The sequence below is a fragment of the Pleurodeles waltl genome, chromosome 11 (assembly GCF_031143425.1).
Source record: "Pleurodeles waltl isolate 20211129_DDA chromosome 11, aPleWal1.hap1.20221129, whole genome shotgun sequence".
Classification (NCBI taxonomy): Eukaryota; Metazoa; Chordata; class Amphibia; order Caudata; family Salamandridae; genus Pleurodeles; species Pleurodeles waltl.
The window spans coordinates 268,387,679-268,410,178 of NC_090450.1; the positions used below are offsets into that span (position 1 = coordinate 268,387,679).

The following is a 22,500-nucleotide window of genomic DNA, read 5'->3' on the forward strand; positions in this document are numbered from 1 at the left end:
TGTGCTGCTTGCTCTGTGCTCTTGAATAAGACACCTTTCCTGAAAGACATGGACAACATAAATTCACATGTGGTATAGCCACACAACTCACACTCATAAGGAAGTGATGGACAACAGTGATGGGAAGCTAAAAGTATATTAGGAAGAGGACAGTCAACAACTTGATAACAACTACAGGTATAGAGGTCTGTTCCCCAAATGATTAACCAGCTTCCACTTGACTCCCCATAATTTTGTGAGTGGTTATAGTCACCAACTAGTATGCAAATGGGTACACTTAAGACTTTTTAGTAAAACAGAGCAGTGGAGCAATCAACATAATGTGGAGTACCACCAATGGATAAAAAGTAGTGATGCCATGTGGATAAGTACAGTCAGCCATGTCCTTAGTGCACAGCGTATGTCTGTCCTTAGCACAGGAGTTATTACTTCGGATAAAGGTACTTCTTTTACTCTGTATAGCACACCCTGGCGTGGCAGTGACATAGCCAATGTATCATATGGCCTAGTGCAAGGAAAGAAATTAGACCTTGCTCACTTTTTGAACTGTGAATTACAGCAATAATCAAGATTAGGTGGGCCCCTCAGGCCTCTGTGCCCCAGTGCCACTGCACCTCCTACATTAGTAGGAGCTAGGCCCATTTGAAGAGGCCAATAGACAAAGTGTCACTGGTCCACATAGCACCATCGTGAAAAGATAAATACTGTTAGACGTTCCTACTGATCTGTGTATCTTTTTAAGCACCAAGTTGGTAATTTTGCTGCTTTGTATCACATTTCGAGCCACAACACATAAAGTGAACACTGCAAGTTTTAAATTATGGCACTCTCTCTACCACAGTTTGGGGTTACTTAAACACTTGAAGAGCTGGAGCAGCACTATTTTACCACCTTAGACAGCTGTAAATGGTTGCTTGTCTCCGGAACTTTAGAAGTATAAGGGAGCATTTTTTGAGGCGTCCAAAGTGACAACAGAACATAACACAATAACATACATAAGCAGCATGCCAACACAATTGAAACATGACAAGGCACAATACAGCAATATAGTCAAAATTGAAGGCAATACAACAAAACAACACGAAATTGGAATAATGCTGCACAAATCCACAGAAGCAATAAAAACAAAAAAAAACACATCACCAGCTGTAAAGTACCACACAACAAATATGCTCAAAAATCTAATCACACGTTACCACCTCCAGAAACCCGCCCTCGTAATAGGTGGTTAAATGTGTTTGGAGCATGCAGTGCCTTAACTTATCACCCAGGTCATGAAAAGACACCACTCAAAAAATGTTTTTTTCCTCTCCCTATGTGTTTGCCCATTAACCAATATATCTATCTACTGATCCATCTAGCTGATAGTCTGTATGTTTGGTGTTTTTAAGGTTTCTTTGTCTGTATGTTTCTCCATGTCTCTCTGCCATCTGCACCCCAGCTCACGACACAGAGGAAAAACCAAGGTGACATCAGTGCAGTACATTTTACCTGCCGGCACTTCACCTTTTCTGTTCTCTATGACTGTAAAACCAGATTCCATGCGTACAAAGAGAAAGACGAATTTCACAACTTCCGAGTGACAAGGGAACGAGGTCGGAAATCCCCAGCAGAGGCGTGTGAAAGATTTATTGGGTGCTGGAGTGTCACCTGGCAGTCCACATAACTCTGCCAAAGACAGGGCCGTGTTCTGTTCAGCCTCTCCTGGCTTCAAGCGAATGCACTCAAAGGTGCACAGAGATTGCTGACAACGAAGATGAAGACACTACCTGCTACCGCTTTTGTTTCTTTCCTTTTATTTTGGCTTCTCCTCACACGTCTTATAGCTGAAGGTGAGAGCTGCTCTTCTAATCTTTCAGTGGCCTTCTTGGGTGAGTGGCACGACTGTTGTAGGAACACAGGGACTTGTTGGCCCATGACAGGAAAAGTAAAACTACAAGTCCCAGGATGCTTAGCGGTTTTGGCTGATAAGGTAAGGCTACAGTGCCACAGTCCTAATGTAGCAAGGAAGTTAGTCTGTCCGACAATTAATTATTGACCCTGGCGCACTGAAAGGCAGCCGTAAATGGTATGCAATGGCACCTACACATATGGTCCTAATGCCACTGCACCTGCTGTACTACTGATAGGTACTTCCCAGAAGGGATGATGGTCAGTGGAGTGTGTATTACCCAGGTATTTTTAGAATCCCAAATCCGCTAAACCCTATTAGGAAATGGCAAACTTCAAAAACGATAGAGAGCTGTGATGGTCCTTAACATGGGGTCTGCGAGCCCCGGGGGATCCCCCAACACTAATACAGGGGGTCCACAACAGTTTAGAAAATTAAAATAATAATTGCAGATTAATAAAGTATATATACATAAAGCAAAATGTAAAATACACATTTTTAAATTGTAAATGTGTAAATACAAATGTGAAAGAATTTGAAATTGGAGGCAACATAGTAAGTTTATATCTTTGCAGGAACAGAGCGAGTACAGGAGTCAGATCCTAGTATTGGCGATTGGTGTCCTCACATGAAGCATTGTGTGTGCGAACCAAAGGGACCTTCACTACAACCAAAAAAGTCAAAGCGTTATGCCAGACTCTAGCATATGGTTTTGCCTTTTAGAAAAAAAAGGTTTCTAAATTAAATGCAATAATTATTAATTTGTGTGATTATTACGTGTTTCTGTATTTTTGTTATTGTTTTGAAGTTTAAATTATAGAAATTACTTAGACCATGGTCTCAAGCCTTCAGGAGTGATTCAATGTGGGTCTGCAGAAGTGAAAAGTTTAAGAAAGCTTAAATAGAGTGCTGGTGGCATGGCTTTATATTGTAAAAAAGGAAAGGGCATGCGTGTTAGCTCTCTATCAATGCTTCATTTGTAATAAGTAAATAAATATATTTAGGGCACAAAACTATTTTGATGAGCTTTTAAAGTGCTGCCCAATGCAGGGGTTGAGGAATACCAAGGCTTGTCTGGATTCCACCTTAATGCCTCTTTTTTCCACCACCCCACACTTCCAGCCTCCTTATCTCACCCTTTATGGTTTCTGGCATCCCTAGTTTTTTTTTTTCTTTTGTTACTTTTCTCCTTTCTTTCTTTTTATTTTTGGTCTCTTTCCTTCTTTTCTCTCTTACTGTGAGAAGTCAACGCCGAAGTCAACGCCCTACTAAAGAAACCTACGGCTGATCCGAGCGACCTGAAAAACTTCTGCCCCATCTCTCTTCTGCCTTTCCCAGCCAAAGTAATAGAGAAGACCGTCAACAAACAGCTGACCACCTTCCTGGAAGACAACAACCTGCTCGACCCCTCACAAACCGGATTCCGAACCAACCACAGCACTGAAACCGCCCTCATCTCAGTCACAGACGACATCAGAACCCTGATGGACAACGGTGAAACAGTCGCCCTCATTCTGCTCGACCTCTCGGCTGCCTTTGACACCGTCTGTCACCGCACCCTAATCACCCGCCTCCGCTCCACCGGGATCCAAGGCCAGGCCCTGGACTGGATCGCCTCCTTCCTCGCAAACCGTTCCCAAAGAGTTTACCTCCCTCCGTTTCGCTCAGAACCCACCGAGATCATCTGCGGCGTACCTCAAGGCTCATCACTCAGTCCGACACTCTTCAATGTCTACATGAGCCCCCTCGCCAACATCGTACGCAAGCACGACATCATCATCACCTCCTACGCCGACGACACCCAACTTATACTCTCCCTCACCAAGGACCCCGCCGGCGCCAAGACCAACCTACAAGAGGGTATGAAGGACGTCGCAGATTGGATGAGGCTCAGCCGCCTAAAGCTGAACTCGGAAAAAACGGAAGTCCTCCTCCTCGGCAACACCCCGTCCACCTGGGACGACTCCTGGTGGCCCACGGCCCTCGGCACCGCACCGACCCCCACAGACCACGCCCGCAACCTCGGCTTCATCTTGGACCCTATTCTCACCATGACCAAGCAAGTCAACGCTGTGTCCTCCGCCTGCTTCCTCACCCTCCGCATGCTCCGCAAGATCATCCGCTGGATCCCCGCCGACACCAGAAAAACCGTGACCCACGCCCTCGTCACGAGCCGCCTGGACTACGGCAACACCCTCTACGCCGGGACCACAGCCAAACTCCAAAATCGCCTGCAACGCATTCAAAACGCCTCGGCCCGCCTCATCCTCGACGTACCCCGCAGCAGCCACATCTCCGCACACCTGAGACACCTGCATTGGCTCCCAGTCAGCAAAAGGATCACCTTCCGACTTCTCACCCACGCACACAAAGCCCTCCATGACAAGGGACTGGAATACCTCAACAGACGCCTCAGCTTCTACGTCCCCACCCGCCTCCTCTGCTCCTCTGGCCTCGCACTCGCTGCTGTCCCCCGCATCCGCCGCTCCACGGCGGGTGGGAGATCTTTCTCCTTCCTGGCGGCCAAGACCTGGAACTCCCTCCCCACCAGCCTCTGGACCACCCAGGACCACTCCGCTTTCCGGAGACTCCTAAAGACCTGGCTGTTCGAACAGCGATAACCCCCCCTTTTCCCGTAGCGCCTTGAGACCCGCACGGGTGAGTAGCGCGCTTTATAAATGTTAATGATTTGATTTGATTTGATACTGTGATGATGTAAGTCCCCGAAACTGAATGCAGTGGATCTCTACCTGGCAACTGCCAGCATAAATTAAACATTGGCCTCTCTCCAGTCCTCTTCATAAGTAACATTTCATGGGACCTACGGGGCTGGAGGAAACATTTTCCAGTTTACTCCTACAGCCATGTCCTAACTTACATTTTACGTCAGAGGGAGTGGAAAAAAACAGGTGTGATTTAAAATGTGAAGCAAGTGTGTTTGCACCTACCGTTCAGTACAGCAAAGAGTTACATCATGCATGTTGAAACTTGCAGAACACTTTAGCGGTAGTACAGAGATGCAGTGGGGGAGGGAACTGACGTTGAGGAAATGCAAAAATTATTAGACCACGTTTAGTTCTGGATTTTGACAATGCTGCTGTCAAATACGCCTGCTGCTAACAATATTGGTTGATTTCTTCCTCTTTCACTCAATTGCTCCCTTCATTTATCCTCTTTCAACCATTGCTTGAGACTTTATCAATCATATTTTTAGCACAGGTCACTTAAGTATTTATCTGTCATCTAATACTATTGGCTCTATCCTTCCTTCTGTACACAGGAGCTTGATTTAAACTGAATGTGGGACTTCTTTAACACTAAAGCCGTCTTTGTACTTTCCTGCTGCTCACTTTTGGTTTTTCTAACTCTACTGTGCTAATGTCACATGTGTTGGCGCATTAAGCCCATACCTATTTGCTTTGCCAATACTTGTTTTGTTAAGCACTTTCTTTGCAAGATAAGCTGCTTCATAACACCGCAAATAACAGGTGTTACAATTACCCAACGTATTAGTGCTCATTTTGTCATCTTCCAAAGTACGAAGGCAGTTTTGCAAGGATTTAAACTTCTGAATATGAGATCACATTTGAATTAGCAACAAGCACATACATCTAATGTAAGTTGCTATAACACAAACCATAGCAATGCATGACTTTATATGTATATATATATATATATATATGCATATATATATATATATATATATATATATATATATACTGAAAAATAACCCAAACTACTCTTAAAGACAAATTACCTCTGAACCCTAGATGTCAAACTACCCCTAAACTCTTCCCACCCATGAACCCCCAAATGCCCTTAACACTACCCTTCCCTGATAATTCCTTACTGCACCCTAACACTTTTCTTCCTTGAAACCTAAAACGCTTACTCCTCATTCCTAAACTCAAAAAACACCTTAATATTGTAACCCCTCACACCACTAAACCACCCAAACCCCTTATTACCCTTCAACACTACCATTTTCTGAACCCTAAAAAGTCTTACTATCCCTTAGCACTAACCATTCCTCAACCCTCACAATTCGTTGTCATTGTTTAAACTGCCCTTCCCAGAATTCTAAAACCTCTTACTACCCCTTATTAGTATCCATTAACGAACCCTTAAAACTTCTCACTAACCCTTAACAACGCCCTTCCCTAAACCCCAGAAGACCCTTACCATCCACAAGGATTACATATCCCTCCCCGTCAAAACTCACATCAGATCACATGGAAGTGGCAGCTTATTGTAAGCACGGCCTGGAGATAGGGACAGTAATACAAGGGCGCACTGTACTGTAAAAGAGAACTAAAGTGTAGCCCAAGTCACGTGGCTCCTTCAGCAAGTCCTGCATCTGTAACCTATCATAACACATGCAGAGAGTCAGGGAGACTAATCAAACAGACCAGAAGGAATCAACCCATACTTTCTCCCTGTATATAGAACCAGTGACACAAAAGAGTATTGGGTTCACTTATAATAAGGAGCTGCACACAGGGGAAGGTTCCCTGGTGCTCCTTAAACTCACTTGATGAGTGGATGGTGTATGAGTGCTGTGAAGGGTCATGAAGTGATGCTGGGGGGTGCTTCCTTTACGGACTAGGTGGTCTCACACACTATATAGTGTCATGCTTCATCATTTGACCACCTAGCCCCACCCAGGTAGGGCAATGCCACCTGGGCGGACTCAACCTCACCGTTAAAGCGGTCCAGTGAGGGGACGGACTAGGCGCACAGCGAGCGCCTCCTTTGACGTTTGTGTGACTATAAGGGGACACTTCCACTCCTGGAGTCCTGGGGCAAGTAGCCTTTAGGTTTGGGGCCTACGCTAGGTAGTTCCTCATTTCAGGTAGGCCACATCACTTCTCACAACATTCTACCCACACTCCCATTAAATGGAGTAGGTTTTCTCTGTAATGCATGACTTTAAGGGATCCTAGGCCCTGAAGAATGCCCCTAGGCCTTCCTTGGCTTATTGTAGAGGGCAGAAACATGGTGGCCATTTATTTTAAGATAGGTGACCCAGTGAGTCCTTACTCTCACAGAGATGTCCCATCCCTGTTTTTTAACACACCAGCAGACACCACTATTAAAAGTGTCCTTTTCACACAGGTGACTGTCTAGGTGCTTTTATATTTACCCTAGTTAAGTTGGATCCCATACTTTCCAGAAAGTGAAAAATGTATGCACTCCCTCCTGTTCTTTTAACTGTGAGGTTGAGTCCGCCCAGGTGGCATTGCCCTACCTGGGTGGGGCTAGGTGGTCAAATGATGAAGCATGACACTATATAGTGTGTGAGACCACCTAGTCCGTAAAGGAAGCACCCCCCAGCATCACTTCACGACCCTTCACAGCACTCATACACCATCCACTCATCAAGTGAGTTTAACGAGCACCAGGGAACCTTCCCCTTTGTGCAGCTCCTTATTATAAGTGAACCCCATACTCTTTTGTGTCACTGCATCTGTAACCAACAACACTGTATACTGGGATTTTTTAGCCCTTACTTGCACTCAATGTTGCAAACTGATAGTTGGAAATACAGGTCCTCACAATCACAGCCTACCCACTCCTACTGAGACGTGCTGATGCTCTATCATCAGCAGTGTTAGATTATTTCTCAAAAGAACTGGTACTCTTCCTACCAAATAAAAAAGGTGCAGGTACGCATTTAAAGCATTGTATAGAGAATGTCAAAGGCAAAGTTAGATGTCCCAGAGTGCAACGAGTAGTTGGCTAAAACGTCACAGCAGGCTAAGCTGTCTTAAGTGACATGGCACATCCCAAGTACTTTCCTTTCTAGTCATTGCCCACGTGGCAGCACTTCATATTTCCAGAGGCCTAGGGTTAGAGCTGCCTCTTAAAAAATATGCTGGAAGATATGGAACAATCATCTTTAGGTGCAAGCATTTTTCTACCACACTTACAATTACATTCTGAACTGTCAAGTGACATCATTTTACTAAAATGTCAGATGAAGCGGAAATGAAAGCAATTTCTTTGATCTCTGAGGACATTACAAGAGTCACTGTTTGACCTAACTGTGATACCTCGCAGCCTACAATTTGTTACTGATTGGTTATATGAATGAAAAGGAGTGAAAAATACAGAGTGTAAGCAAGGCTCTAACAACCCTGTCTACTTTCTCTGACTGTGCTACGCCTAAATATGCCTAATTTAATTAGATTGAAATTTGCCATGGAGGTCATTTAAGAGTCGCCAGGGGTCACAGTTGCACCTCCTGACTTGCCGTTTGCGACCCCTGGCACTGCCTTTGCGACCCCTGGCCTCAGAGGTGGCATATTCCGTGCCAGCAACCCAGGGGTATCTCGTCCTTATGGATGTCAGTTGGGGCTCCACTTTATTTGTTTTCTGTCATTTTTGTATTACACTGATAGTGAATAATAACACATTATTGACTATTTGTGTTATAAAAATGGTGTACAGTTAGCTGGAATATGCCCTTCCGTGGCAGTTGTGGTAATAAAAAATGCTTAGGAATGTATGTTGTTTGTGTGTTTATGTGAGAGAGAGTGTGTAAGTGTGAATGTGTGTGTATGTGTAAGTATGTGCATATGAGCGAAAGAGGTGGTCAAAGGGCGCGTGATGTCACTTCTGATACCCCTGGCATTTTGATGAATTGACGTCCATGAAATGTGCCCAGGGCTCCCAGGTTTCCCAGGTCCTTGGGTGAGTGGCAGGTCGAGTCTAGGGTGATTTTATTATTCGGCGACCTCTACCTCTGTTTAACCCCCAACGAAATAATAGCTAATAATCCCACAATGCAAAGCAAAAGCTTGGACTAGTTGGGCTACACAAACTAAGAAACCTGGGAGCTTTGCATGGTACCTAATATGTGGATTTCCCCGTGCTTTGAAACTTTTACCTCAGCCATACTCAAAAAGCATTCCTGCCCTTGGGTAACTTTCAGATCTTTACTGAGAAGCAACATCATTTTAAACGGCCTTCTTTAAGTAACCCAGATTTAGTTCCCTTGATGGTAACTTTCGTCCAGAAGCCTAATAATGTCACTGTTCACTTTTCCTTCTGTTTCAGCCTATCCAACCACTTATGATTGCTGTTACCGCTACACAAGAAAACCTCTTCCAAGATATGCGGTGAGGCGCTTCACCATGCAGAGTGCGGATGAAGTCTGTGACATAAATGCCGTAATGTGAGTAATGATTGACAGGGTATGCTACTAGTAACATATCCAGGGATGGCAAACAGAAAGATTTCTGACAGGCATAAATGGTTATACAACTATAGACTTCTCCAGTGCGAGTGCTCTTAAATCTGCAGTAGTACATGGCAAGCAAGGAGTGGGTCTGACAAAGTGTGGTTTGGCTTTATAGTTTGAGACGACTACACGCTTGAGAGATAGTGGGCTTTCACAGACTCCAATTCGACCATTTCCCGCACTGGAAATGGTGAGATTTGTATTCCCTCGTATGGATGGATTAAGTCACATTCGCAGTTTTCCATGCACACTTCTGGGAGTTACATAAGGCCAAAAAGGGCTTGCGGTGGGGAGCAAATCAAGTTAAACAAATTATACAAACATTATTGTTGCAGTATGCACATTCTCTGTATTATGCAAACATTCATATAAGCACAATTCGTACAGATATCAAAAATATACTTTTATATCATTCTTTATTAAATAAAAAAAAAGTCCTGACATACATTCACAGGTCTGTGTCTTGATAAATCATTGAAGTAAGAGAGCGAAATGTGCCTCGCAATTGATTTATTTCACTTCCTGAGGGTTTGAATTCAAGCTCAAGTCAGCAGCCATGCGCCACACAGAGCGTAATTGATTTGTTCAGGGCTTTAGTTTAAAACAGCACCACCAGTTGTTTGTTTTTGTATGATTTACTGATTAAACTATGTTTCTCAGATTAAACGATGTTTCTCAGCATTCTTTGTTCCATGAATAGTCACTCTCCACTCACGCACGCACGCACACACAGCTAGACACACACATACACACACACACATTCTCCTGGCACTCAACTGTGCTATTTGTAGCCTATGAGGAATGTTTGAGAATTGACTCATAGAATCATAAACAGGAACAGAGAATTATGGGGATGTTTTTGATGGAAGGGTTCTTAATAACATCAAATAGTCAACAAGGGTGAGTCTCGTGTTGTCTATAATGTTACCCAGAACCTAAAAGTGAAAATCATTCCCATAATTCTCTTTTCACTCATCCATAATGTTATGTTGTGTATGCCCCCAACTGCTACGCAGTAGCAGTGGAGGAATAGGGGAGCCATATATACCATGGCCTATCCTCTCTATCCTAAATAAAGAAGAATATAAATAACAGCCCTCCTGCCACGTAACCCCACCAATCTCTGTGGCTTTCCTTCCTTCTCCATCATGGGCTCCCTTCTTTTCAAGTACTCCTCTGACAGCCTCTCTGAAAGCACTGCAAAAGCAGACTGCAATTCCTTTATGACATAGCAACAGTGGGTAACAGGTTTTATTAACCACTGTTGCTGCATTATAGCAATAAATCACTAGAATTAGAATCCGGTATTCAGGCTAGTACATAACAAATACAATTATAGATGGGTAACGTGTTTTGTTATCAACTGTTGCTATGTCATAGCAATGAGTCATGAAATTTAGCAATTGAAATAAATGACAGACCCTCTCTGTGAGAGCCATTCGTAACAAATATAGTAAATCTAAACTTGTTCACAAGAGCTATGCAGAAGGTGCAGATGTGCTACTTTTCTGTGTGACTCAGGCTCATTGTTTTTTGGGAGTTATATTGCTGGTTCATTTGAACATACTCACACCTGAAAACAATTATTGTAAAAGAAAAGCTCAGGACTGAAACATAGTATCTCTGATGACTAACATGATTTTTGGGTTATTTGAGAGAGGCAACATTGTAGTTTTTCTGAACTTAGGGCCAGATGTATCAAAGGGTTTTGCCCATTCTGTGTCTATGGGAAAATGTGTTCGTACATATGGCCCTGAGAGTCTTATTAACTAAAAATGTTCTCTCACATAAGACTGTCTTAAAACAGTCTTAAGAGAAGAAACATGGGCCACCTTCACTGAGTCTTTTCCATACTAGGACAATTGCCTGAAGTAAGAAATAACAGTCTTCTGACTGCCTTGAGCCAGGACAAATACAGTCATGGGTCTGGGAGGTGTTTTCTGATTTAAGGCAGTTTTAAGGCTGATTTATGCCATGGAAAAATGTTAGTAACTCATGCTTCAGGGCTCTCATTAGCAATCTGCCCAAGCATTCTCCACGGCTGATTCTGAATGGCCTAGTGTCCCCACTCCCAAAATTACTGGGTGTGAAAATACCAGGCCCAGATTACTGGTTGCAGAAATGCAGATGGTGAACCTTGCTGTAAAAGCAAAGGAGGCGAGGTTCAACACTCCAGCCAGCAGCACAAGAGGCTGCTCGGCCCCTCCTCACCACCACACATTTAGTACCTGCTCTTAGCAGAGGTTTATTGTGGTCCCACAGCAATTCTTGGTCTACATCTTGATATGGGGACTTGAATTCTCCATGTATGGAATTACTTGATATTGGATACACTCACCAAAAGTGATTTCACCAGCCCTGGCATTTTGCATTCTGGGCTATCTATTGCTAATGGTTCACTTTTCAACATGCCGTATGTTTATTTATTTTTCTTATTTTTTTGCAGTTTTATAAAGCAAGCGGCCCAGGGGCACCAGCTAACTTACACAAGGCCAGATCCATTTTTAGGCAAGGAGAGATTAAGGGCCTGATTTAGAGTTTGGCAGAGGAGTTACTCCGTCTCACAATGGTGATGGATATCCCATCCGCCAAAAAATAAATCCCATAAGATGGGAATCAAGTTTGAGTCCCAAGGTCTCCTCAACATGGTTTTATCCTGGGAAAAGTAACTTAGGGCCTTACGGGGTTATTCCACCCACTGGTAACAGACATTCTGTCCGCTGAAATATAAATCCCAGGGGATATAATGGGATTTAATTTCGGCGGACAGGATATCCGTCACCGTTGTGATAGAGTAACCCCTTTGCCAAACTCTAAATCAGGTCTCAAGTTATTTTGTCCAGAATCACACCATGTTGAGCAGACCCTAGGACTCAAACTTGATGCCCAAGTTTCAAAGTCAGTAGCTGGGGCTTCAAACACCACACCCTCACCCAAACCCATTCACATAACTTCAGATTCGCTGATCAGAAAAAAGAATTATGGAAAGCTTGCCAGATATACTATTGTCTGAAAGTTATTTTTAGGTGTTGCATTTACAACATGTCTCTTCCTTCCAGATTCCACACTAGGCATAGATTCAGAGTGTGTGCCAACCCCCAGGAGAAGTGGGTGAAAGTGTTGATCGAAACCCTGAGCAAGTAAGATTCTTTACAAGCAGACTTTACAAGTATTATGGTTATGTAAACCCAAAGCGGCACTACCACACATTTTCAGGTAACCGAGTATACTTTTGTCTACTGTTGTGTTTTCAGGGCTTTTATTGTTCTTCCAGAGGAATAACAGAAAACTCAAAATGAGGCAAAATAATGTAATTTGACAGCCACTTATGGTTAAAAAAAATTAAAACCTACAGAGGAAATTACTTTGTGCAGTCTTCTTTCATTCTATGTACGCTGGTATTTGTGACCATGCTTTCATAACCAGAACGGCAAAATTTCATGTAACAGAATGCACAAAATGGACTCCATGTCTACTCACACCTGACATACCAGAAGTTCAGTTTTCTGCGTAGACTTACAAGGTGTGGCTCGGGATGGGACAGATGACGGTGGCTTGGTCTCCCAACTAGACATCTGCATCCTTGAGCATGATAATAGCATAGAGCTAGTCAACAAAACCTTACCATTAGGAGAGACACAGGGAAATTGACATGTGATAAGTAGTAGGGGGTAGGGGGAGGCAGCAAGCATGAGGGTGGGGACTCTGATGAGGACTTCTGCCACGCTGTGCTGGAACAGATGTCTGATGCCAGCAACATGGTATTAGTCACATGTGAAGGGGAGCTGGGTTTGTTGTTGTGTTTTCCTTGGTCATCATGCTGTTATGTGCACTGATACGGTCTGAGATGGGATATTAAGGCATTTCGCCTCATGCCATATGTCTGCCTCAGATTCCTTCTAGCAGCTTTAGATGCTTAATCCCCACTGGTCCTGCATTTCTGGTTCTCTTGTATCGAAGTGATAGTAGCTACAATGGTTGATCTGGCTTGTAGTGTAAACCCCCTAAAGATGTGACCTACTTGTGCCCAGTACAGACTACCTCACAGAAAGAGGGTAGGTACTGCAGAAGGGGGAGCCAGGGCATCGTGGGAAGTTCCCGTCTAGGGGGCTCAACTTGTCTAGACAGAACCCATGTAAAGGATTTTCCTTCGAGACAGTTTAGATGCTTCATGGAACCCTGTCTGGGCAGTCTCCGAGAAGTCTTTCTCGTTTTAGCCGTGGACAACTTTATCCCTTCCAAATACATGACATCAGCATTAGATGCATGTTTGCAACACCATTAACTTGATTCAGAATTGATCCATAAACCTGCCATGTCAATAACCTAAAGGGGTAATAATAAATTAACTTTGTAAAACCAAAGCATACATGTATTAAATATTTAACTCAGTGCCAGAGTTTTGATTTACACCCCAAAGGCAAAATACTTATTTCTTGGTCAATACTCGTTTAGAAAATCAAAAATGGAATCTGAGTACATTTAGAGTGTGCAACAGGGAACTGACTTTTTGTTAGGGAATGTATATAAAGTGGCGGCTAGTGACTTTCTAGAATGGTGGGGCAATTAAAGGGTACATGCTGCTGCTGCTACCGTAACACCATTTAATTATTTATTTTTGCAGTTGTACATAGCGCAAACTCAACCAACAGTTTTGGAGCACTTTGCATGAGCACCTATATATTACATAAGAAACAAGATAAAAAATACCATAATAAAAATAATCATAATCAATAAACAACCAACTTACCTGAGCAGTTGATCTTCTTTCCACACCTGCGGGCCGACTCTTTGAAATCTACCCTCACCCTGGGCTGAACTGAAGAGGTGAACAATGCATGCCGGGCAGACAAAGTGAAACTAAGCACCAAGCATCTCAGCCAATGGAAGCACTGCTCTCATGCTCTTTATAATAGTAAACAGCATAAGAGCAGTGTGAGAATTGGTTTAGACTTGCGATCACAGTGCTCTATCCCATACCTATGGGGATAGGTCTTTGCTTCCCCAGTGCCCTAACAGCAGTGACTTGGGAAGCCTGAACTGTGCATGTCAGGCTCGCCATAAGCAAAATACTGATAATCCTGACACGAAGTTCAGTTAAACAGACCCAGCTGTCGGTCGCCAATAAACCATGCCTCCTAGTAAAAACAGTATGCATACTGTCTACCAGGAAAGGCAGCTCTTTGGTTGCATAAATGATGTATATGTGGATGTCAGTATTGACTCACAGTCAGGGGATCAACGGCCCATGCCACTTGTAGGAATCGCCCCTGAGTATATCACAACAGGCAATCTCTTAACATATGTTTGAACATTTTATTTTCACGGGTGTAAGGAGTTACAGATATGTAATATTCAAAATGAAAGTGTTCAAGCATTGTGGAAATTTCATAACATCTCATTTTAGAATAATTCATTCAATCCGCAATGATTTTGGTGTGGGTCTTGGATACTGCCTAAAGAATATCATGGTGTACAAATATCACAGTCTGAATATCAGAGGAAAAAATATCGAAAGGTATGTATTGAGTTTCTATACCTAACGCCACATCTATGTACCTTGATGACATATGTATTGTCAAAGCGCATAGATGTGGGGTTGAGAACAGAAAATTTATACTTCCAACTTTGCACTCACCTTTTCATATTTTGTCCATGATATTAGTGTGCCACAATATTCTACTACTCAACAGTCCAGAGCACAATCAATGATTTTATTATGATTGTTTTATGATACAGTGTGTTTTAGCTTGAGGTGCATTACAAGTCCTTGAGAGATGCTGACATTTATACACATTGCAGTGTATCAGTTTCAATCATGCAAATATGGCCCTTTCATGTAAATTGCACTATTGTTAAACCATTGTATTTTAGTTTGATAAGGCTTTTTGTTGTTTTTTATAGCCGCCTAAAGCTTCCTTTGAAGAAGGGCGTCTGGGCCAATATGAATAGTATACTAAATTGTGCAATCAGATAAGTTATGACATACGATTTTCCACAATGCTTGGACGCTTTCATTATGAATACTGAACAAATTTGATTCCTTAGCTATTTGAAGATTATACATTTGAAAACGCACTTATGGAAAATGCTTATGTGAAATACCTTAACTGGAAAAAAGGTGGTGCTCTGTTGGATACTCTAAATGTACTCACATCACTTTTTTGAGCCACAAAACGTTTGCCGCAGTGGGTGTAGACGTTTTATTATTCACATAAATCTGGCATGTTTTGTATCTGTTATTTAGAACACAATATTTTTTTCAGACAATATTTAGTTCACTATCTTTTAGTACCAGGGTCTAACAAACAAATTTCCACACTGATTTATAATCATTTACATGCTTTACATGTTCAGTGCAGTTACCTAAAAAGAGTTTGAAGTTTCCAAAATGTTTGTAGCTAATGAAGTTGCAAGTATATATTTCAATCATTCTGCTATTCAATAGTTGTATGCTGTTCATCAAAGTCAGTTTACTTGTAGCATTAAATACAGATCATCTTGAAACTGTGTATTTGATGATGGCTTTGCAAAGTGTTTTAGAGACTGAAACAAAACATAATAATATTACATTTATTTTACTATGTATTTATGAAGGTGTAAGAAATTGAATTAATATTTGGGGTCGTTGACTGCTCACCTCAAAGAATAATGACATCCCTTGTCAGAGTGAACCCTTAAAGTCACTAAATTAACCTGAGGATAACCTCTGGTAGCTATGGCAAAGGGCAGACAGACTTATTAGGGAAAGTATGAATGCAGTACCAAAAAGTTATAACGTCAAAATGTAAAAGAATAAAAACCCCAAACTGCATTAGAAAAATAAAGTAAACTTTAAAAAACAAAATTTCACCAAAATAACACAACTCCAATAAAGGGAACAGAAGATACCAATTTTTAAAATCTGAAGAAGGAATAGCACTAAGAAGAATAAAGTGCCAATGATAGTCAATAGTTGTGGTAGATTGGAACCAAGGCGCAATTTCATGGTGATCGTGATGGAGCGTGGGTCTGCTACTTCAACCAGATTCACCCTGGTCCAAGACTTTACCTTCTGACTTTAGTCCTGTAAGTCCCAAGCCCAAAGGACCTCAGTAGAGGCACTTAGAGAATTGCATGGTGTCAGGCAGAGGCCAAACAGCAGGGTCCAGTCCAGGGTGAGAGCCACTGGTCAGATGGGAAGGTGCAGGAAAGGCCTCTTGTACCTTGTTGTACAGCAGTAAATTGAACAGGTGGCCAGCCTTATGACCCTTAGAGTTCACTTTGTCCTGGGTGCAAGAAGGAGAGCAAGTCTAGTTTTTTAGTGCTCTTCCTGGGTCTCAGAGAGAAGGTTCAGTCCTTATCTGATCTTTCACAGGTTGATTAGTGTTCAAAATGGGTGCGTGAAGTTGCAACATTTATGCCTAGCACGATTTAGTGGGTGGGAATGACTACCAAGCACATCCCATCTAATAGGGTAAATGTTTCTGGGGCCAACCCTACCTACTTTGGACATTTTCAAGATGGTGAAAATCTTCAGCCATACTTAACTTGGGCTCTGAGCACTCAGGGTTGTGTGTGGAGAATGTAGTATGGTATTCCTCTTGTGCTCCCATATCTAATACTAAAATCCAGTTTGTGACAGTCACTGTACCTCCAATAAGCCCAGAAACAGAAGTTTGGTAGAACAAAGCAGGGTTTTGAGGAAACCAGACAGTGGACACATAAACTTTGTTTTGAAATCCTGTTTCCCTTCATCGCAGTGTCACATGTAAACCACAGCAGGCCTGTCATGCATGCTTTGCCACTCCAGCAGGATTTGACACTGTAATGTCAAAAAGAGGCCAACTGTGATTGAAGCCTGCCTGGCTGTCAGGCCAAAGTATGAGCCCTGCTCAGGTGTCAGCTGGCATTTGCATGTGACAAGGGATGCTTCTTTGAAGTTAATCCCATTCTTGGGCCCAACCCCACAGGTCATCCTGGCAAGGGATGCACAACACCTCCCCCTACCAAGGGCTTTGTTCTCTAATTTGGGAACAATTTTCATAGCTCTTCAAATGCTAGTTAATGGGTAGCAGAAGTGGGGGAGCACATGCAAATCTAGACTCCAGGAAGTTCAGGCAGAGAAAAAGTAACATTGTAAGTGTTACTGTTCCTAAATATGTATTAAAAATTCATCACTGAATTGGAGTATAGTAATTATTAAAAAGAGTTGTTTAATTGTTTTTCTAGCTAGTCCCATTCCGAGATACAGAATTAGGATTTTTAATCTGTACGCTGGTTTTCTATTTATGAAAGCTAGGGCTACAGTGAAAAATAGCTTCTGCATGCTAGTCACTGAAAGGACATGTTAACATTATATTTTTGCATGTTCCTTTAAATACCATACACCCTCCCTAATGTGTGACATGGCCTACGTAGTTGTGCCTTATTAATATTTAAAAGTGTTTATTTTGGCAGATCGAATTGCAGTTTTTACACTGCTACAGTCAGGCTACAATGGTTAGCCAGAAGCCATGTTTTACACTGTCACTATAGTGGATGGCACAATTGGTGATGCAGTCCACCAGTGGCATTTAACTTCAGCCTGTGGGTACATCCTGTACAATATACTAGGGACGCATAGTTAAATTAAATATACCAATTAGGAATGTGGTACATCAACCATCTTTAAAGGGGGTGCACGGGTACTTTATAACTGATTAGCAGAGTTAAAGTGTGTCAAGCTCTAATACCAGCAAGAATAAAGGTTAAGCAAAAGGCAAAACCCTGGGGTGACCATACAGAAAAGGTGGGTTTTTTACAGGTGGTTTGTGTGAAAGTAGTTTATTGCTGTTCAGCCACTCTTTATTGATCGAGTCCAAGCTGTTTCGTCCATAAATGTGTGTTGGTGAAGTGCCAAAAAGCTGTGATGGAAGCAAATATTTGGCTCCAGACAAGGAATTGGCTAGGTGCTGTTAGGGTCTCTATCACAAAACCTATTGTTTAGTTGAATGAGCAGTGTGCTTTGGATGCCCAAAGGTCAAGGTTCAAAGGTCATATAGATCTTCCTTCAGCCTTTGTCACTATCTAAGGCCATTTGTTTTATGGTGAGTCTCTTTTCAATTGATTATTGGTGAACAAAGGAGAGTTGGTAATTTTGTTGATTTCTTTCCTAACCACCAAGCTGTGGCCTATGATTGGTCTTGAAATGAGCTGAGAGGATCTCATTGGTTAGGTAAATCACGTTTAGTTTTGGGTCTTGGTCGATACAAAACAAGACCAGAAGTAGATGCAATTGTCCAATAATATGAACTGAAGGGAGCCCTTTGAGTTTGTGGAGACGCGCAATATCACATTTTTACCATCTATCTATCAATATTCTGAGGCCTCTGCCCTTTTACCTAGTTACATTTTGCTTGTGTTCCTTTTATTATATTAGCAACGCTTCGTTTTAGTGGATATGTTTTTTTTATTCCTTTTACCAGTTGCCCTTCCTTGCAGAAGCTGTTATTCATTTCTTTGCATGACATACTCATCTTATGCTCACCCCAAGGCTGTACAGAATGTTTATCGGGTGTTGCCAGTCCAAATGGAACATTGTCTATCCTACACAGGAAAATGCGTGTTGTCACAACAGGGCAGTTCTTAGAATAACAGATATGTTATTTTAAAACACCACTCTGCCCACAACAACTCAGAGGAGATATTCCAGACAGTTTGCCATCTCATGATGCATGTTGTCGCAGTTTCTGCCAAAACACTTTGGTTCCTCTTTGTCTAAGTGGGAGGACTCTCAGCAGACTAACAGAGCTCTTCTCTACTTTTGCACAGGTATGGGGGTTGGGCTTCCTTCCCAGGACCAGAAGGACAGATTAGGGCTATCACTGCTACTTTCTCTCATGTAGAAAGTTAGTAGTGTAGGTAGGAATGTTAGGCACACTGTTATGAAATATATGGTGGGACTCTTCTTGTGTTTCACTCTTTTGGTCTCTGCTGTCATAACACTGTGTGTTACTATCCTTATAAGTGCAATTCATGCCTTTCCACATAGAATGCAGTTGCTTTAATAAAACCTATTTAACCAAGACTCTGCTTCTGTTTTGTCCTTGCATGTATGAGACTTGTATATGTGAGGGAAAGAGATGAGATCTGCTCCACTGCGACTTCCCTGAGAAGTCTGAGTGTCATGCAATAGGCTACCACAAATCACTTCTACCTCTGGTACTTGTGAGGTGCTGCTAACTAGCTGGGAAGGGTTAGGCTGACAGCTGTCACAAGGTGTGGGATCAGACTCAGTCCCCCACCCTCGGGGTGCTGCTGCTCAAAATCCAGCTGTCTCGTTACCTAAATGGGATTCTACGACACCACTTTAACATCAAATTAAGTCTATGTGGAGTTAGAATTACCAGTGAGTACTTTCCTTTATATGCTTTCGGTGATACTATTGACTGTGGAGTCAATACACGTGCAGGTCGACATTTTAGACCTTGAAATTGTGGTGTACAACTGTTTCAGTCCCCCACTATACTTCTGGCTGAAGACTGCTTTAATAGTGAAGGAGGCAAAGGATATGAAGGCCTCAGAAGTGTGACATTGATCTACGAATAGTTGTAGTCCGAAATAAGCTTCATCAATGCCTGGGAATTCCTAACCATCCACAGTGAATAGCAGCACACAATTAGAGTGATTAACACCTGAAAACTCTAGTGGGTTGTTTCATTCCATCCACAGACATAAGTGACTTTGAAGTAGGTTAATGTGCTGCCCAAGCTGTCCATGGATTTCCGGAATTCTGTGTTGTGCCAATGTGCAACTTATTGTCAAATAGGTGTTACCAGGACACGTCTCAATTACTAATAATAGCCTTTATGAAAACCTGCTGAGCTTTGCAAAATTCATAGGAAAAGAGCTGATATATAGTAATAGTTTCTTTATGCCTAATGCTTTCTTTGTTTTGCTCATTACAGAAAGACCAGTCAGGGAAGAAGAAGTTACAACAATTTCTGAATCGGAACATAAGTACAAACTGACTTTCTTTGTTGCTGGCCAACAATGCCACAAAACTAGTTGACTATACTAGTTTCCATGGAAACCATGATGGCTTTTGCACTGTTTGCTTCATATTCATCAACACATACTTTAAACTATAGTTAATGCAGCCTGGCTTGTCGCTTGTGTAAACAGAAATATAAACATGGTTCCTGCATGTGGATCAAACCTTTCGTAAAGTTATAAAGCCATACATTAGATGGAGAATGCAGACGACTAAGTCGTACTTTCAAAATGGCTGTCTAACATCCTGTGCCTGAACTTTGGAGCGTTTTTCTTTCACTCCCGACTCCTATCTGAGGTTCTACATAGTCTTTGCATCTTCTTTTGCCTCATTTAATTTATGTGTGCACTTGCTGTGAAGGCCACTAATAATATTTGTATTTATTAAGTGTTTTATTGTATTAATGGTGTGTTCTTATCTTAGTAAAAACTGTTTGTAAGAAAACAAATACTAAAAAAGCAAAAATAAACATTATTGCTGGAACGGCAGCCACGAAGATCTGTATCATAAAGCTTTATTGTAATCCAAGTGTACTAAAGTTGTGGAAAGAACTTCCTGTATCCAGACTACTGGTCTCTGAACTCTGTCAAGGAGCACCCACGTGCAAAACTTAGGGCAGGATTTAAGGAGCCCTTGCGGCGTTTAAATGCCACATTAGCGTCATTTTTTATGTTAATGTGGCGTTGGAAAGGGAAAAACGCCGTGCCATATTTACAAAGTGGTGCAATGATTGCATTGCGCCACTTTGTAAATCTCTTGCGCAAAATTAAGCCTGTGCCAGGTATAATGTATGCAAAGGAGGCGTTCCGGCACTAGGGGTGCTGTAAAAATGGCAGAAAGGAATCTATGAGATTCCTTTCTGCCATTTTTATTGGCATTTGGGCCTCTGGGTGCTTTGCAGGATTAGCGTCATAATTTTTTACACTAATCCTGCAAAGCACCGGACTAGCCTAAAAATTTATGACGCTATTCACCCTAACTATCGCCATGGTGCGTCGTATTGTAAATACTGCGCTACCATGGTGGCATTAGGGGTACGCTAAGAGGCACAAGAAAAGTGGTGCTGCACTAGACGCAGCACCACTTTTCATAAATATGCCCCTTAATCTCCTTGCTTTTCAGAGCAATAATTACAGAACCAGGGATATTAATTTGGAAGGGAAATACGCATATCAACTTACAAAACACAATTTGATTAATCACAACACAGTTCTGACAAAATCTGTGCTCAACTCTAGATAGCAATGGCACAAGCTGTAGGCAGGCTCCCAGAGAAATGAATGTCAACCTCAATGCAAAAAAAGCAGCCTTAAATTTAAGAACGCAACACAACAAAATCTCAAAACCAATTTACGGAAAACCCTGAGAAATGAAATGAGCAAAATGATAGAACAATAGTTAAAACTGGCTAGAGTGATCTGTAGATATAGATTTGTAACGTTTGTAAAATTTTAAAGGTAGATTAATTAAATAAATTCCCATGGGAACAACGAGGATCCAAAGGTCACCTTTGGTCTATGTGCACTATCCAGAAATGGACAACAGAGGCTACTCTTGCAACAGAAGCAAAAACAGGGAAAAGTTACCAAGACACTGTTTCGCCTCATTGAAGATAGGAGGTCAATTTCAGAGTCAGTGCTATTCCACAATGGTACATTCTAATGCCTTTAATCTTCCCAATACTCTCTTTAGGGACTCTAGTCAAAGTTCCAGTTGAGAGACAGCCCTTGCTTTCCGGCTACAACCAAGTATCCCACATGTTTGTTGATGCTGGGAACGTCACTTCAGATCTCCCCTGTAGCCTTCAGGCGATTAGAGCAGGCAATAATTCCAAGCAATCAGTATTTCTCCTTCCGGTTTCACTGATGGTCCTGTGCCAAATTATCTACTCGGCCTTCTTCAGAGTAGGGAGCCTTTCTTCCTCTGTGACCTTGTAGCAGCAACAGGAGGCCAACAACTTGACTCTTGGTGAAAAGTTCCAGTCCCTGGGTGCCAGCGGGAGGCAGGATTCCTTTAGTCTTCTCTCCCCATTAGTTAGTCAGAATCTTTTTCAATTCCTATTCTTCCCAGGTCCAACCATGTTCCAATTAGGTGGCGGCGAGCTTCCATTCTTATACTGTTCACTTGTCAGTGACTGGAGAATTCCATAAACAATATCCTAGCAACATTCTTGCAAAATCAAAATCTTAACATAAAATGAGGATCAGCCAAAGCTGTTTCTTGTTTTGCCAATTGCTTTTGTCCCCTTCCATGCTAAGTGGCTACTGCTAAGATCACTCCAACCTTCCTGGTGTCAGAGGCCAAGCGATTGACTTCCAAGAGGAGGGCTGTCAGCAGTAAGCCAGAGATATA

At 42.2% G+C, this 22,500-nt stretch overlaps 1 protein-coding gene across 1 annotated transcript; it reads left to right on the forward strand.

Annotated features, from left to right (window-relative positions):
- Window positions 1-1,639: 1,639 nt before the first annotated feature.
- Window positions 1,640-20,644, forward strand: LOC138265635 (C-C motif chemokine 20-like). Its single transcript, XM_069213523.1, has 4 exons — window positions 1,640-1,832; window positions 8,951-9,068; window positions 12,194-12,274; window positions 20,063-20,644. The coding sequence occupies exons 1-4, from the start codon at window positions 1,757-1,759 to the stop codon at window positions 20,100-20,102; spliced, it is 315 nt and encodes a 104-aa protein (XP_069069624.1). The 5' UTR covers window positions 1,640-1,756; the 3' UTR covers window positions 20,103-20,644.
- The last annotated feature ends 1,856 nt before the right edge of the window (window positions 20,645-22,500 follow it).